An 18,008-nucleotide genomic window follows, 5' to 3' on the forward strand; every position below is an offset into this window, starting at 1 on the left:
CACAAATTTGAGGAACACATTAAATATGTCTTCTACCCTAGTATGTTCATGAAGTGGCAGCAGTTTAACGAATTCTTCCTTTACCGTAAAATCGCCAAAAACCATTCTAACAAATATACATAATTGTGCAACATCCGATATATCAGTGCTTTCATCAGGCTGGAGTGAAAAATATTGACACAATTGCAAATCCTGATGTATTTGAGATTCCAGATTATCAGAAATCTGTTCAACTCGTCTAGCAACAGTTTGGTGAGACAACTGAAGTCCTTTGATGGAGGACATAAGTGCAGATTTATCTTGTGACCATCAAACAGAGACTCGCCGGCATTGATCATAGCTTCTTTAACTATTTCCTCATCACCGAAAGGTTTTTTCCTTTTAGCTAATACATGACAGATTTTATAAGAAGCTATTGTTACATTGCTGCTTTGCTGGATAGGCTTTGTAAATACACGTTGTTGCAAGGTTAATTTAGATTTTAGGTCTTTCACCTTTTGTTTTCTTAGTTCAGATTTCACAGGAAATTCACTGTTGAAGTTTTTGTGGTTAGTCAAAATATGTCGCTCTACATTACTTTTTTCGGGAACAGACACGCTACCATTACACAGTAAACACACAGGTTTCCTCTGTATTCAATAAAACAATCCTGCTTCTCCCATTCACTGTTAAAACTATAACTTCTTTGTCTTTTAGTCATATCAAGAATAGCTATATAAAATAGTACTGCTTATTTACTCAATAATTTGAAGTACAATAACTAAAATATGTACACTGATAACTGTGTAACTTGTTGAATGTACTACTTGTCACAACACAAGCCACATGATAACTGAACTATGGTCGTCACAAACAAGTAATACTGAATGTTTGGCTGAAGAAAGTGAACTTGGAAATATAACTACTATCAATTTCTATTAGTGTACAACCCTCTAATAAATTCTTATTGTTTGCAGCATTGCTTTGTTGGGATTAAAGTAACTCTGATTCATATTGCTGATGAGTTTAGAAATTGCGGAAATTACAGTAAGCTGGGTCCCAAAGTCATGTTTGTGTCGGTGAATGTGTTTGCCCTGCCGATCATAGAACATTTTACGATACCCTGACCATAAATCTGAAATCCATGAAAGCCGATTCAGTGGGGACTTGCGGCTGTTTGAGGGGGTAAAAATACCGCTAGGGAAAATTACCTGATCTTGAGAGGACAACAGTTTCTCTAGTGAAAATAGAATTAAGACTGGTGTTGTTAGCAAGGGGGAAAAAAAATAGGTATAAAATTTCAAGGAATATCTAATACTGTACCATGCTTCAAGGAAATTTTGTGAAAATGTTTAACAGTACTCAGACATTCAAAAATGTCTGTCTTACAATTTGAATTAATATTAAAAATCGGCTCAATTATATGTACTTACGGAGGGTGCCATGGCGCCACGTTGGACAGGGCTGCTGTATGTGTTAATGCCTCTGTAGACTACTTACACAATGGAAACATTTATTCCACATATTCTAGGAATATGGGTATTACTCACTATGCAGTATATACACTGATGACTTCTTATTACTCCAAATGATGAATGACATGCATCATAGGAATATAGATGCCCCCATTATGCATGCATTTGTTTGTATCTCTTCAGATCACTTCTTACCTAATGATTTATTATGCATATTACAGGAATATGGGTATTCTGCACCATGTACACATTTATCTGTTTTCAAAATTGCTCTGCTACTGTATTACTTATTTCAAACGTCACAGGAATATGGTTGCTCCACATTATGTACACGCTGATGGATCTTAAGACTATTCTTATTACTGAATGACTTGCTACACATATTACATGAATATGGATGCTCCCCACTATGTATGCGTTGATGTATCTTCAGGTAACTCTGATTATTGAAAGACTTACTACATACACCACAGGAATAAGGCCGCTCCCCACTGTGTACACGCAAGTGAATTTTCAAATTACCCTTATCACTGAATGACTTTTTACACACATCACATGAAAATGGACGCTGCCCACTATGTATGCGTTGATGTCTCTTCAGTCCACTCTTATTACTGAATGACTTCTTACACATGTCACAGGAATATGGACGGTCTGAGCCATGCAGAAGTTCATGTCTCTTCAAATCACTCCTATTACTAAAAGACTTATTACACACATCGCAGGAATATGGACGTTCCCCACTATGAACACGGTTATGTCTCTTTAGGTCACTTTTATTACTGAAAGACTTATTACACACACCACAGGAATATGGTCGCTCCCCACTATGTATGCGTTGATGTATCTTAAGGTAACTCTGATTACCAAATGATTTGTTACACACGTTGCAGGAATACCTACGTTGCCTATTATGCATGAGCTGATGTCTCTCAAGGTTACTCTTAATCCTTAATGATGTATTACATAAGTCATAGGAATATGGATGCTCCCCACTATGTACATGTTGTGTACTCCGCTTATTTTGAGTACTGAATGATTTATCAGACACATCACTGGAATATGAACATTCCTCATCAAGTTTATATTCAATCGAGGAACTCTGGGGATAAAAAGAAAAATATCAGAATAAATCTTAAGCCTTTCTCACAATGACAGTTTACTCCACAACTTTAAGGCACTAAATTATACAGGCTGTTAATGCCAGAACTGCAGTGAACTGTGCAAAAAGTGATGAAGCAATTAATAGCTTAATCACAAGATATCACTAAAAAAAGTGTATGATTTTGTCACATAGTCTACAGCCACTTTATGTGGAATGTACTATGTTACTTGCTGGACTTAACAGCTATGAATGAGTGACCTATAACTGATGTTTTGCTGCTACATTCATGGCAAAACATTAGCATTTTTCAGTGTACGTGGCGTTGGAGAACTGGAATCGCTACTGACATGGAAATACAGTTCACCTCACAGCATTCTGATGCCTAATTTTTCTGAGGGTAGTGACACTATTTTTCCAATAAAACAAGCGCGGGTACCAATGAAGAAAATAGTGCTACACTATATCACGTCACTTGTTTTCAGGCCTTGCTGGAACTGAATAGCTGCACATCATATCCATACTATTCTGACTACATAAGGTTACACCAAAAATTATGGCCAACAGATTGGTATTCCTACCCTGTATTCAGGTTGTCCCATGTTCAGAAACTCAGCATGAAGACTTTCTACCTTGAACAAGGTTTTCCATTCTTTCAGTCAGTGATTTCAAGCAAATACTGGACTAAAGGAGAACAAAACTTGCCAACCAGCTATTGCTGCTAGTGAAATATATCTTCGTAGCTTTGATAATTTTGTGGGGTCACCACATCTAAAGAGCCCCCCACCCCCTTCCCTGGGGTTTTCTGTAGAGGTTTCCCTTCCCTTAGCCAGAGAGTCCTCTTTGAAGGTGCCAAACACCTTTCATCCTGCTCCATCGGCCACATCTGTGCCCTCACCCCACAATGTGTTGGCCAGGGGTTCTGGTACTTAATGGTTTGCACATACTGGCACCGGTGCACCCCACCAGAGCCATTTACCATCCTTTCACCCCCTCATAACATCTATTTTGTGACAAATTTCTGAAAATCAGTCCAAGATCTAATACAAAATAGACACTAATCTTGCTGCTACATATTACAGCAAACATGTAGAGAAAATGTATCTAATTGAGGACTGGGGTTTCATTCTGTTTAGCCACTATCTGTAGACTGGCTCTTTGGTGGGGCATGCAGTAGCATAGTTAGCTGAGGCTCTATGCTACAAGCCGGAAGCTCACGAGTCCCATTCCCAATGAGGTGGATTTTTCAAATGACCTAATCCTTCCAGCCACACTATGGCCCTGGGGTTGACTCAGCCTCTAACAGAAATGATTACCAGGAATCTTCCTGGTATGGGGGGGAAAGGGTGGCCAATGCACGAGGCTGACAACCTCACTGCCATCTATGAGCTGACTGTCTAGAAGATGTGGGAGCCTCAACATCTCACAACCCTGTGGGCCTCCACAGCCTGTTACAGGGAGAGCTTTACCTTTACTTGGATCTTTGGCCACCTAACCTCCTATCCAACTTCTATTGGAGGTTCTTCCCTCAAAGGTAAACCTTTTCTGTGCCATTAAGTGCTCTACTATTTCTGTGTGGCAGAGTTTGTTCTAGTTCTTTCTCAACTGCTTGTTACACACTGATACACACTATGACCAAGTCAGTTCTATTTTGAACACCAAAACAGATGGGTCTAGCTGTCATTTCCCTTGCTACAATCCATTAAGAACTAAATTATTTGATGACTACAGAGGGTTTGATTCTTGATAGAAGCACTGGATTTTTCAATTGACCTAACCCTTAGAGCTACACTATGGCCTTGGGGTCAACTCAGCCTCTAATAGAATTTAGCACCAACAATCTTCCTGGGGGTAAATGGCAGCTGGTGTGTAAGGCAGACAACCTCACCACCATCTGTGAGCCAACTGTCTAGAAAATGTGAGCCTAGGAGTCTCACCACCATATGGGCCTCCACAGCCTGTTACAGGGATAGCTTTACCTTTTTTAGCATAGAATTAAAATATTATTCACACTCCAGTGTATTTTTTTGTGTTTTAATTTATGGTGAGGCCAATTCATGGGGAAGTCATAGAATTTTAATCATCACCCAGAAGAAACAGAGACACAGGCGCAAGAAACTGTATGTGAGTTAGCCCTTCTCTACATATGCCCCCTGCAAGGCCACACATTTTCCCCAACAATGCATTAGCTGCTGGATACCTTGATCATAGAAGGTCTCATTTTGACTGGTTAGGAAGTCCTCCACTGCAGAAATGATGTCATCATCATCTTGGAATCGCATACCATGAAGTGGCTTCTTTAGCCGTGGAAAGAGGAAGAAGTCGCTTGGTGTCAGGTCTGGTGAATATGGTGGATGAGGGAGAATTTCATATCCCAAATTGGCAGCAAGTGTCATAGCATGAGCAGCATGATCCACTGCGATGTCGTAAAAATGTCATACATCTTTTCCCAGCATTCCATGTCACTTTTTCTTGATTTCCTCCATAATTTTCTCAGAAGATTCTGCTAGTACTCATACCCTTTTGCACATAGTCGGTCAGGATGACACCCTGCCAATCCCAGAACACACTCAACATTACCTTTCCTTCCTGACAACAGCTGGGATTTGGCCTTCTTTGGTGGACGAGAGTCTGCATGTTTCCACTGCTTGCTCATTTCCTTTGTTCCAGGGTCATAATGATAGACCCAACATTCATCCATTGTGATCAGGCATTGAAAAATTCCACCTTTTCACCTTAACACAACTGCAAAAGTTTCTTTGCCACATCCATCTATTTCTGTTTTTGAACTGATGTCAACAATCATGGCACCCAACACGCAGCTACCTTTGTCATGAGTAACTCATCATGGATGATGCTGAAAACCGACCCACGGCTAATGCAGACCTCATGAGCAATAGCTTCGATAGTTATGCGCCTATGAGATAGGATCAAAGCTTCCACCTATGTCACAATTCCCGGTTCCTCAGTGAAAGACGGTCTTCCACTTCAGGGTTCAACTTCGAGGTTTGTCTGTCCACAATGAAAGCGCCTCTTCCACCTGACCACTGTGTCATATGATGGTACACCTTCCTGATGCACAGCGGTCATCTGGTCGTGGGTCTCCCTGGCAGACTTCCCTTGCAAATGCAGGAACCGTATCACAGTGCGAGCCTCCACTTTCTCAACCGATGTCGCCATTTTGCTTCTGCCCCTTCCGGTGGCCCCCTCTGTCCACTTGGCGTGGGAAAATCTGACTGTTCGGCAAGCTTTCCTATATAGAACGATATTTTGGAATTACGATTTTCTCATGGTGATAATTAAAATATTATGACTTCCCATCATATTTACACCAGATAGCATCAAAAAGTAGGATGACTTGATGAATGACGAACTGGAAAGGATTCAGAAGGAAGCAGTTATGGCTTAACTGTGATACTCTCCTAGCATTTGACTCTAGTGAACAAGCACAACCACAAAAAATCTCAGTGAGGACAGATGACAGCCTATATCCCAGCCAGGATTCAAAATGGGTACATATTAAATACTAGTCTACAGCATCACCACTACACTGACTTGCTTGATTTCTGATGTAATGCTTTCTTGCAGAACATCCCAATGTCGATTCAAGCGAGAAAAAGGTACATGGACATGACAAAAAAGTGTAACCTTTGTATGTGAAACATTAATTTAAATAAGGTCTAAAAGTTAATGAAGATGGTACATTAGTACCATAGGGGCTAGCTCTACCAATTGGGACCAACTGAGTAGATTTTACCTGAAGAAGGAGACAAACTCCATTCTCCAAAACATTGTTTTGAAATATAAACATGACAGTGTTTTTTGATAAAGACAGGATGGTGGATACTGTCCAAACATTAATTTGCCTTCTAGTGGGTATGCAATGCAGAGGACAATTATAATTCATTCATCTATGGTTAATTTACTGCCGCACTATAGCTCATGCGGTTAGTCGCTGGCTTCCCACTGTGGTGGCCCGGATTCGATCCCGGGTCTGGTCAAGTGAGATTTGTGATTTCACTTGCCAATCTTCATTCCACAAATTGCTCCACAATCACCCTCACCTATCATCTGGGGCTGGTACAATAGGCCAGAAGTGACCACAGTACAAGGGACTTAGTCCCACCCCATTAGCAATAAAAAAAATGGTAGAATCTGAGTTGGGAGCCGGGATAGTGCAGTCAGTATAGGTACTGGCTATGGGTTGGACAACTGAGGGGTCAGAGTTCGAGTCCCAGTAGGGTCAAGAATTTTCTGCAGATCACAATGACCATGTGGTCTAAGGCATGAACTATCTTCACCTGCTCAAACACTGGGATTGTGGGTTCGAATTCCACTCAAGGCATGAATGTCTGTGTATTTATTCTGTGTGTAGGTAGCAGCCTTCCATCAGGCTGATCCCTCATCCAAGGAGTGATACCAACTGTGTATAGTTTAAGAAACTGAAAAATGGGACAAGGTCCACAAGGGCTGTAAAGCCACAGAGAGATAGGTAAAACATCAGTCTTAAAAGTATATAATGAATGCTGTCTGTACTCTTATTTACATCACAACTTCAGTAGAAGGGAAGGAATGAAAAGTATGTACTTTATATGACTGTGACACACAACGGGATGCACACTATAAAAGTAAAAGTCCTTCAGTTCAGTATCGTGACACATGAGAATTAAGTTTGTATATTTATCCATATTTACATTACCAAATACCTAACAATATTTTAATTCTGGCTTTATTTATCAGCTCTCATCTAAATGACCTGTGGATGGAGAATATGGGGACTTAAAACAGGGGGTGAAAAAAAGATGTTTCCTTAAATGAAAATGACTAACTTCTATGGTTCTTACTGAATCCTCTCAAAATTTTGTAGGCAAAAAAGTTAGGGCCCAGCATGGGTACCAGCCTTCTTGTGGAGATAGAGCTCTAGTCTTGTCTTATCCACTGTTCTAGGGAGGTCAATGGTTGGTACCACTCCCCAGCTGCAGCACCCCTGGAAAAACTCTAAGTGTCCAATGGATAGGAGGTTGAATACTCCCAGAGTTGGGTGGAAAGGTTGGTGACAAGAAAGATCATCACCCCCACTTTGAATGAAACCCTAATTCTCCAGTTATTCAGCCCTTAGCCTAGTCCTTCCTATACTGAACTACCCAGCTCTCTAATTTTGTTCTCAAGTTCATTAATATCTGCAGAAAAAATAGGTTCAGAATACCTCAGGAATTCATCACTACATTGCAGTGCCTTTGAAAGGCTCAAACCCAAGGCAAACATCCCCATTAGCATATACATAAACTCTGCTGACATACAAACACTTGAGGTACAAATATCTATATATGCAAACAGCATAAAATCTGTCTCTTCTTATTCTAAATCATTTAGTCTTCCCTAATTATCTGTCTGTGAATGTGCAATGAGTTATTTATTATTCACTTATAATGTAAACTACATACAATATTATAGGTTAAACAGGCTTTGTTCATCAACTTAGGTATTCACCTACTGCTAAGTGTATTCAGTTAAGAATGACTTACGAACATAGCCCATTTTGAGTCAAAAATCTACTGTACTGCAAGCACATCATGGCTATCATTCATTGGCATGTATTACTTTGAACGCCCCCTCCCCCCCAACCACAAGCAATTTTATGAACTGTTGTGAATAAAAATCGGCCTTTGTTAACATATATAACATTATTTCTGAAATATATTCGAATATTTCTAAAATGTAGTTCCCTTTAGCTGCACCCTGCAGCAAAAACCCATTATCAATTTGCTCCTCTGTCCATTCAGTCTTCCATTTAAAATTTCTAAATGACTGACATAAAGGGTCTGGGAATCAAAACAAACAATTGATGTGAAGCCTTATGGAAAATAAATCATGGCTATGTACACCTCACAATGTCAAAAGAGATGAAGTCCTCACTTTATGTAAAGTATCTAAATATATATATATATAATGCCAATAACTGATGGTGCCAATAATCCTTGTCGCTATAACAAAATTCTCATCATAAGCCTTACTTGTTCTATCGCAGTAGCGTTGCGTAGTCAGAATCTGTAAGGAGAGCACTATTCTCATCCTATAAAAACTGGTTCTAGGTTACTAACTCTGCTTAACTTCATTTATGCCTTTATATTCTATTGTTCTTACTGCCTGTTTATAGCTCATTTTCCAAATATTGCTAATCTATTCCTGAAATGTCTTAGTTTCACATCTCATCGTATAACACAGACTGTCTCCATTCACTGGGCATCTGCAACCACAGCAATTTAGATGTCTTCCTTTGACATAATAATTTTAAGCATTATTCATCTAACCATAATTTATGCTGCTTCAACTCATAACTGCTTTGCTTAGAGCAGCATTTTCATAGCCAATGCACAGACAATTTTTACCAGTCTGAAAAACTTTTATTAGCAAAGGTCTTTTCTTTCATTAAATTGTTGGGTTAAGGTGACGGGTTTTATTTAGAGCCAACAGAACCATACAGACTCTCTCTGCAGTGTGAGTATCCAGCATAAGCACCATATTTACTTAAGGATTTAATAGTTAATCTACACCTACACAACTTTAACACACTACAGACCAGAATGACCTTTTAATTAAACACCCTAGTGCCCAGATATTTTACATACATTTAACTCCCTGGGACAGAGAACAAGTTTATTTACATTTTGTAGTTGCTGATGCTCTGGAACTGAAGTGTGTGGAAGGGTGTTTGGGGAGACACCTAGCGGTATTTTGATGTACTCATAATCATTTGCACACAAAATTCAAATTCTGGGAACTTTTGGATTGCACCATGTATCTCATTTCACTATGCATTTTGACTGCAACACAAATCCCTACACTACCTTGCTGGGTACTTCTGCTTTCACTGACCATCTGCAACTATTTTTTTTTATTTTGAAAAAATAAAAGTAGGCTCATGAGATCACTTTGCTGTGTGTCTGTGTGTATCCCCACCTATTAACTTTTGAATGGCTGAACAAATCTTTATGAAGCTTGGTGTGCATATCAAGACATAAGCGCCCATCTCAACGGCACAATTCATATATCCCCTTGATCAGTAACACAAACATTATATCCTCTCAAATTGTTGCAATAATAACCATAATGATCATCATGGAATATGGACCTTATATCAGGCCACCTGAGCCCATTTCAACTGCATACGTCATAAATCCTACCCATCAGTAATACCAACATTACTCGTACAACCTTTAAAATCACAGAGATAAAACCTTTTAATATTGCTCAAATGCCTCTACCAATCTTCATGAAACTCTGTGTACTATGCCACCTGAGCCCAACCATCAGTAACATCAACATTACAGCCTTTCAAAGTACTAAGGCAAAACCTTAATATTACTTGAACACCAGTACCAATCTTCATGAAACTTGGTAAGCATATCCATGCCACATGATGTCATCTCATGAATCACTCCTATCAGTAATACCAACATTGTAGCCTCTCAAATTCCTATGGGAAAAACCTTAATATTGATTGAATGTCTGTACCAGACTTCTTAAAACCTGATTTGTATATGTCATGCCACTGAGTTCATCTCAATGGTGTACATCATAAATCCCTCTCATCAGTAATACCAACACTAGAACCTCTAAAACTGTTGAGGTAATGCCCTTAATATTACTTGATTGCCTAACCCATTCATCATGAGACTTGGAATGTAGGTCATGCCACCTGAGGTCATCTCAGTGGTGCACTTCATAAATCAGTTCCACCAGTAATACCATCACTGCAGCCACCCAAACTGTGTTGTTTTACAACACAACAATACAACACAGATTTTTCTGACCATTTGACTATTCTTCTAAGGATGGGATAACAACTTGGCCACTGATCAGCCTGCCCACAACTTTCACATGTTTACAGGATCCTGTAAAACAACTGAGCATCTTTATTATGTTCCAGTTTTTCTTTCTTTCTTTCTAGGGTTAGCTAATTTGGCTCATGAATTTTACTGTGTTGACCTCATGCTTGTCCTACCAATTATGGATAAATATATATCACCCCTTCTGTGAACAAATTACTGACTCTTCATAATGTTTCCAGCTTCTCTTTCAAGATCTTGTGGTGATTCTCTATTTAGTCCTCATGATACTACAAACTCTTGTTTCTCTCTGTACAAAATTGTCATACAAATTTACACTCTTATAAAAATTGTCCTAACAAATGGGGTGATTTAAACATACATAATTTTCCAGAACTGAAATAACTGTATCTTCCTTTTCCCATGTCAGTTGTATATATCTCCACATTGCTTATACAGTGAAACCTCAATTTTACACTTTTTAAGGGACCGCCTAAAACAAATTTAAAATCCAAAAAAGTGTAAAATTATCGAAACATGTTACAACACAAAGAAAACTATCATCTTCTTTATTCCATACTTTTGGAAAATCATTTAAGCTATACAAGTTTGAACACTAACAATGTAAATGTAAATTAAAATATGGTTCTTGGTTTATTTTACAGTGCTTTACAAACTGCTGTGTATATGTAACATAGGTAAAACGAGATGGTGATTATAACTTGTGAGGGATGTAGAGGGCAGTGGTGATGGCCCACTTCAAGGTACTGACCCAGCATTTGCCTGGAATGACTGGTAAATATTGTACATGCCTAGTTAGACTATTTCTCAACCAGTCTTTTGTTTCTTTTCTCCTTGAGTTCTCAGTCTGTATAATTCATTTTAAACTTTGCTGCAAACTACAGTAATATTGTTCTTAGTGATTCTGTATTTCAGCATCCCATTGCAATTGTTCAAATTAGCATCCATTGTTTATCTTCCATCAAAATTGCAACACTTTTACATTCTACACTTCAACACTACATGTTTCGGCCTCAAACGGCCATCTTCAGGTGTTTTTATGTTACAGATATTTTTACTAAAACTGTGTTTAAAACTGCTACACTGTTTTAAATCATGTTAAAAATAATATGCTGTAGTCTTCTTTTTAAGTAAAATGAGATAAAATCCTTTAACGTTTCTGTTGCATATTATTTCACCTCACCCGGGGTGTCATCATTTTCATAAATGTATCGAGGTGTTTTTCTTGGCAGCTTGCCCCTCATGTTCATGGTGTACTTTCAGTTCTTGACTGCCATATGCTCCTGGTTTGTGTGATTCCTCCACAGCGTCCTTACTAGTAAAGACAACACCACATCCAAGAATGTTGCTTTACGTTCCACAACTTCCTCTTACTCTTCTGATCCTTCTTCTCGCCTAGTCACATGTTGATCTAACACCTGGTCAACATTCTGAATACCGCAGATATCGACAGCACTGTCATGTGTTGGGTACTCCTCAAACTGCACGCCAAAAGGCTGTAAACTTTGCCAGTCATCCTCTTCATCTTCAGTGAGTTTCACAGCACTGTCATCATTACTGCTGACATTATCAGTCAATAAACCAGCTGTGTGAGGTAATATTCAGATATTTTGGTGGCCATCCAAGAATTTGTATTCCCTTCATATTTGGTAGGTAGTCTCCTTACATATTCTTGAAGTAATGCGGACTTCCATATTTCCCAATTGCTAGAGTGGTAGTTTATCACTGTCATCTTCATTTCATGTGAGGAACACAGTAACCCACTCTTTAGATTTTGTACCACCATAGCAAAAGTGTCCTCGGCAAGTGAGGGTTCTGTTAGGTTATAGACTGAAAAATAGAACAGTATCGTATCATCAGCATTATTATGTCACAGAGGTGAGAATTCCTTGCAACAGTCAGTAATCTTTCCAGTCTTCTTCAGTTTCTGAATCAACACTCTCATCTCACTGATTTTTATAAGCAATGTTGTGTTTCCTCTTAGATCTTCTTATCCAACCATCTGATGATGAAAAGTTGGCTATTTCCAGAAGAGCAGAGATGTGTCACCTTGAGGTGGGTGCCATCTATGGAAGCATTACTCTCACGTGCTTGCTTGAACCATGCAGCAAATGCAGATTCCAGTTCTCGAGTGGACAGCATTTCAATGACTTCCCCTTTTTGGCCGAAGGTCCACACTGGGCGGAAATTTTTCCAGTTACTTCATGGTTCTTCGCAATAGGGTTTAGTGCAGGCACTGAAATTCTTAACCATGATGCCTGTTCAACACGTGTTCCAATATGTGCATCAACTTGCACTGAAATATATATTTTAATCACTTACTGTAAGTAATTTAGGTTTTGCTTTACTAGCCATGTTTCATCATCTTAATGTTAAATTTGTCTTAGTCTATAATCAAATTTGGTCTTCAGAAAGTGAAGTCACATGGGCATAGGAAAATTTATGATTTAATTTAACCTGGGTGCATTTCTGTTAAATTTTCCACTTGTGAAAACACAATGGTTGCTGAGCTGCTTTGGTACACTTGTCAGACATGAGAGAGAGAAATGCACTAGCTGAGTTACTCTTATACCAAGAAGCAACATGTTTAAAGCTGGCCTAGTGCACATGAGGTGTTTGGGCCACAGTGGTGGAAAAATTTGCTCATGGACACTAAGCCATAGTGAAGTCATATGGTGCATGCATAAATAACTTGCAGCCATGCATCAGCCACCTGATACTTATTTTCAGACTGAACCATTTGCAACTGCTACCAGGAAAGAGGTCCATTGTCATGGACAAAAAATTGTTAAGAATTGAACTACAAAATGTAAAACTGGGTAAATTTTCACAGCCAGGACAAGAAAAATGGAGTGCAAATTCTGGGAAAATGTAAAATTGCAGAAACATAAAATCCAGTAAAGATTAACATTACTGATATGGGCATTTGGAAGGAGCCATGCAAAAAGTGTGTAAATTTGAAAAACATGTAGAAGCCGTGACAGTAAAAATGAAGTTTCACTGTATATCCTACTCTAGCTTCACACATGATTTTCATCAACAGTCCACATTTTATATTTTTTCAGGATTATATGTCCTGAACTTTAAGCAGCCTCTCCAAGGGATCATGCTTTTATCCAATGAGAATTTTCTTTGCAGGCTGTGAACTGAACTGAACTGAACTGAACTTGTGAAGGAAATCTTAACAAACCAGTTGAATTGTGAAAAGTCTGCCTATATCCCGAGTGTTCTGGCTGCTGTCACTAAATGCCAAGCTTGCTAGAGGGCATCAATAGGGCTCTACTCATAAACTGGGGGAAAAACTGACATCCATATTGTGGGGTCAGTTGACATAGCAGTCTTTCCTGTTTGTTTCTAACATGTCCCAACAAAATTATCAGGCCTAAAAATTTTACTCCACCTCACCTGAGGACAAAAACTGATCCAGTTTCTGAAATATTGAGCTCTCTAGTTTTTTAGAATATCAGACAATGGACAAAGTCTGAAAATCCAGTAGCTCTTTGAGTGTTGCACACCACTGTCTGTCAGAACCCTTTAGAATCTACCTAAAATTGTAAATTTATGAAATGGTAACATTGAACCACTTTAGTATTTTAAGCGATATTTTCCCTCAGTGAGCATCCTAAGTAGTCTGTGGAAGCTGTTTAAGTTAATCATGAATGGAGCACTAACCACCTCAGTAACACAATCAGTAACAATATGCCATGAAGGCATATGGGGAATGAATGTATAGATACATATTTTCTTGACCTTAGCACTAGTTGGAGGTGAGTGGTCAGTTTCACGCCCTGGCCGCTTTAACCCTGGGGAAAGAGCCCCCAGTACCCACTGGATAGGAGGTTGGGTAGATCCTAGAGCCAGTCTGGGCGATGCGGTGAATGGAAAATTCTTGACCCTACTGGGACTTGCACGCCAACCACCCAGTCATTCAGCCCATAGCCAGTCAGTATACCGACTATGCTATCCCAGCTCCAACAACACTATCAGGGTTATCAAAAACCATATTCAATCCTGTGATTCCAAGAAACGTCTCATCATTTACTTTCAAGTAAGTTTTATGTTGCACATCAAATTGATTATCACAATAAAATGCCAGTTCTGACTAAACATTTTTCATGTTCTTCTCTATTACATGATTCACTATCACTTGCAAAAAACAGGACAAGGTCATGACTATTTACAGGCCATGTTACTAGGCCTGGCCTCTGGTTTGTACATGAGAAGTATAACAAGTAGTGGGAAGAGGTTGCAGCTGCATTATGGGAGGGTGATGTAGTGACCCACATGTTACACTCTGTATCCCATTTAGCAGACCATCCAGGCCCACTGTGCCTTCTGTTCAGAATGGCCAGGTTTAAAAAACACAAACAGTACCTGAACTGGTGGTGGCTACATCAGTGTTCAGTGTTTATTTCAGTACTTTCATCAATAGATACATCAGCAACTCAAATCTGCTAAGTTCAAACAATGACTCAGTAAATACATCCCCGCAGTAGCATACACGTGCAACAACAGGATGTCCATTGCTATGCAACAGATCAGTAAACAAGCCTCCTCAACAATAGAGAGGTTATGTTTTTTCTGTGTGGCCCCTGCCAAGGGGTTATAAAGGGACAAAGAAGTTCATTTGAGAGCTGTTGTCGAGAACTGGGTTGAAGGTGACTGATTGAGAAGAAATGGCAAGAAATGAATTAGACTGTGCAAAGAAGGCTTCATGTGTGATTTGAAGTTACAGTGAGATGGTTACAAATCTGTTGCCAGGATTCGGCTAGTGAAGACTGGGAATCCTAGGGTGTGTGTGTGTGTGTGTGTGTGTAACGGTGAACTAAAGTGCATAGATCAGTGATAGCACCGTACTGCCTGTAGTACCAAGTTGTGTGAATGTATAAGGTGTCAATAAATCCAGTCATCCAATCTGGAATCCATCTACATGTCACATAACAAACCCCTACAAGTGACAGTATCTACAGGCATGAATTACTAAGAGTGTGTATCTAGCAGGATGCAATGCAACAAAAACTTGACCATCAGCAACTTCAGACATAACAACGCTCCAATATTTCAATTATTATTTAGAACAGATGGCATACTGGTTTGAGGAAACTGAGCAAACTGAATTGTCCAACTGTTATGCTGCATATTTTTCAAGTGGTTTATATGTATTATTAGGAAACAGAATCACTCTATTCAAGCTGCCAATAACCCTGAGCTAATCTGTCAGCTTCAGCAGCACCCCAAGATAGAGAGCAACAAAGACGATAAAAACATAAGATCTACATGACCCATATGGACGCCATGGAATTAAATCACAGCTTCTAACTGACCTGTCCATAATGTGCTAACAGTCCCCAGTACAGACTTTAGATACTTCGTCAGTCCGCAGTATAGTCTGGCTTGAGAAACACTGACTTCAGACCCTCTTGGTTGAAGTTAACAATATTTTGTCTAACAATTTGACAAGCCTTATTTGATGTCTACAATGGCATTCACATTACCCAATGCTGCAGAACTCTCTTGAGATTTTATTCTGATTATTTCATTCCAAAATCATTTAGCTTCTTGACATCAACTCTCCATATCAAACATCCACATTGCTCATTTACTTACTCAGTCTCTTCAGAGCTTCTGTTGCTGTCAGTTTCATTGCGTGCTCCTCAAACATCGAACAGCAAATTTATTTCAATGCCATCTTCAAACATAATCTCTTTGTGTGTCTTGCCATAAGCGGTCTTATTCTAACCCATTATTATTACGTAGTTTAAAGCAAATTCTGATTCCCAACTGTCAGTTTGAACTGAAGTAACAAAATTTTCATGGATTACTTCTGGAATTATCCAAATATATGATTTAGTTCCTCACAAAAGCCATCTTCTGAATCACTGTTTCTGCACAGCTGTGGCCATGCCATGACTCAGGAGGTTAACTGCGACTGTGACAACCTTGGTTCAATCCCAGGATGAGTCATGTGGGTTTTTTGGTGGATGAGATGGCACTGTGGCATGTCTTCTCCAAGTACTTCAGTTTCCCTTGCCAATTTAATTCCACTAACTGCTTCATACTCACTCATCACCTAGGACTGGTGCAATGGGCCCATTAGTGGCCTGCATACCATTGCACTCATTGTCATTCCATCCCATGCAATAAAAAAAGTCCTCAGTTGTGGAATGTGCACTCTGAAGAACTATGGGCACACAGACATCATACTCACCTCTGCTGGAACTGTTATCAACAAAGGATCCTTCTCTTCCTGCACCTCGGTTTCGCCTTCAACTTTTATGCTGACAACCTCATTTTCATCATGACAGGATGTGAGGTATGTCTCACAGTATGAACCTGGTACAACTTCCGAAGAATCAACACAGTTCTGCAAAAATCACTGTACCTTTATTACACAAAATAGGCTGCACTTTCATTAGAACCATTCTGCACCGAACCAAACTGACAGATCATCATCATCATCATCATCAGATAGTGACAGAGATCATTACATCATCATCAACAGTTACTATATTCTATTTTCAACAATGAGAACCAAAATTGCCATATTGGAGAAGGGTCACTTCTTCCACAAGACTGCCTGCATANACTGCACTTTCATTAGAGCCATTCTGCACTGAACCAAACTGACAGATCATCAGATAGTGACAGAGATCATTACATCATCATCAAGAGTTACTATATTCTATTTTCAACAATGAGAACCAAAACTGCCATATTGGAGAAGGGTCACTTCTTCCACAAGACTGCCTGCATAAGATGTGGTGTAATGTAGCCCCAAGATGTTTTAGACATGTTTTAAGACAGCTATTTTCTGGATAGTCTATTATTTACACATCAAAATCATTATTAATTGATGCCATGGAGAACTATTCTAAAGCTGCCCCTCTGCTACGCAAGATCTTTCACACTCACATATCACAACAGACAAAATTACGGATCTACACACTTCAATGTCTATGTTCTTTGATAGCTTACAGGAAGGTACTGGATTCCGAGAGATAACAAAGTATTCCCATAATTGAATATACTCATAATTTCTTCCTAAATACAGTTTTAATTTGTTATTGTCATTCCAAAATATTTTGTCACATTTTCAAAGGATTTATCACATTTTATGTCATGATCTTTTCCTGCATTCTGGTGACACGAACTTATACTTAGTTATGTAGGATTTGAGGTTTTCACAGCGGTGGCTATGAAGAATGAGGTCTTCTGGGATGTGGTGCTATGTAAATTTTGTGTGAACCAACGTTTTGGAGGAACGTAGCACCTCCATCTTCAGAGTAGAAAAATCTGCAAGCAAAGAACCAGCATGAGCAGGGNTCATCACCAGGTGTCCACGATTTGCCACTGTCTGTTTGCATCAGCCAGTCACGGACTGGAGTACACTACATATTTGCCTGCATCTATCCATATTACAGCACTGAACCCGTACTTAAAATAAACCAGCTTGTATTCTTGTCATACGAGGGGGTACCCAAAAGAAACCGAACTTATTTTTTTTTAACTTATTTATTCAAATTTTAAGCACAAACCTTCAATCCCCTTCAAAGTACTCTCCACTTACACTAATACACTTGTCTAGCCTTTTATTCCATTTTT

The 18,008-nt window shown here is 39.2% G+C and overlaps 1 protein-coding gene across 18 annotated transcripts in view; it reads right to left on the reverse strand.

Moving 5' to 3' along the window:
- Window positions 1–1,472: 1,472 nt before the first annotated feature.
- LOC111869888 (zinc finger protein 239) overlaps window positions 1,473–18,008 on the reverse strand; it is a 91,948-nt gene continuing 75,412 nt past the window's right edge. For 11 of the 18 annotated variants that reach the window (XM_023861749.2, XM_023861745.2, XM_023861744.2 and 8 more), the window contains 2 exons: window positions 16,615–16,770; window positions 1,476–2,556 (listed from right to left, as the gene is read on the reverse strand). In XM_023861749.2, coding sequence (XP_023717517.1) covers window positions 1,747–2,556; window positions 16,615–16,770 — 966 coding nt within the window. In that variant the 3' untranslated portion in view covers window positions 1,476–1,746. Of the gene's footprint in view, window positions 2,557–4,782; window positions 5,810–16,614; window positions 16,783–18,008 lie in introns of those variants that run through there. The other 7 variants (XM_023861737.2, XM_033753585.1, XR_002843756.2 and 4 more) reach the window with 5 other exon arrangements.

The sequence above is a fragment of the Cryptotermes secundus genome, unplaced genomic scaffold (assembly GCF_002891405.2).
Source record: "Cryptotermes secundus unplaced genomic scaffold, Csec_1.0 scaffold653, whole genome shotgun sequence".
Classification (NCBI taxonomy): Eukaryota; Metazoa; Arthropoda; class Insecta; order Blattodea; family Kalotermitidae; genus Cryptotermes; species Cryptotermes secundus.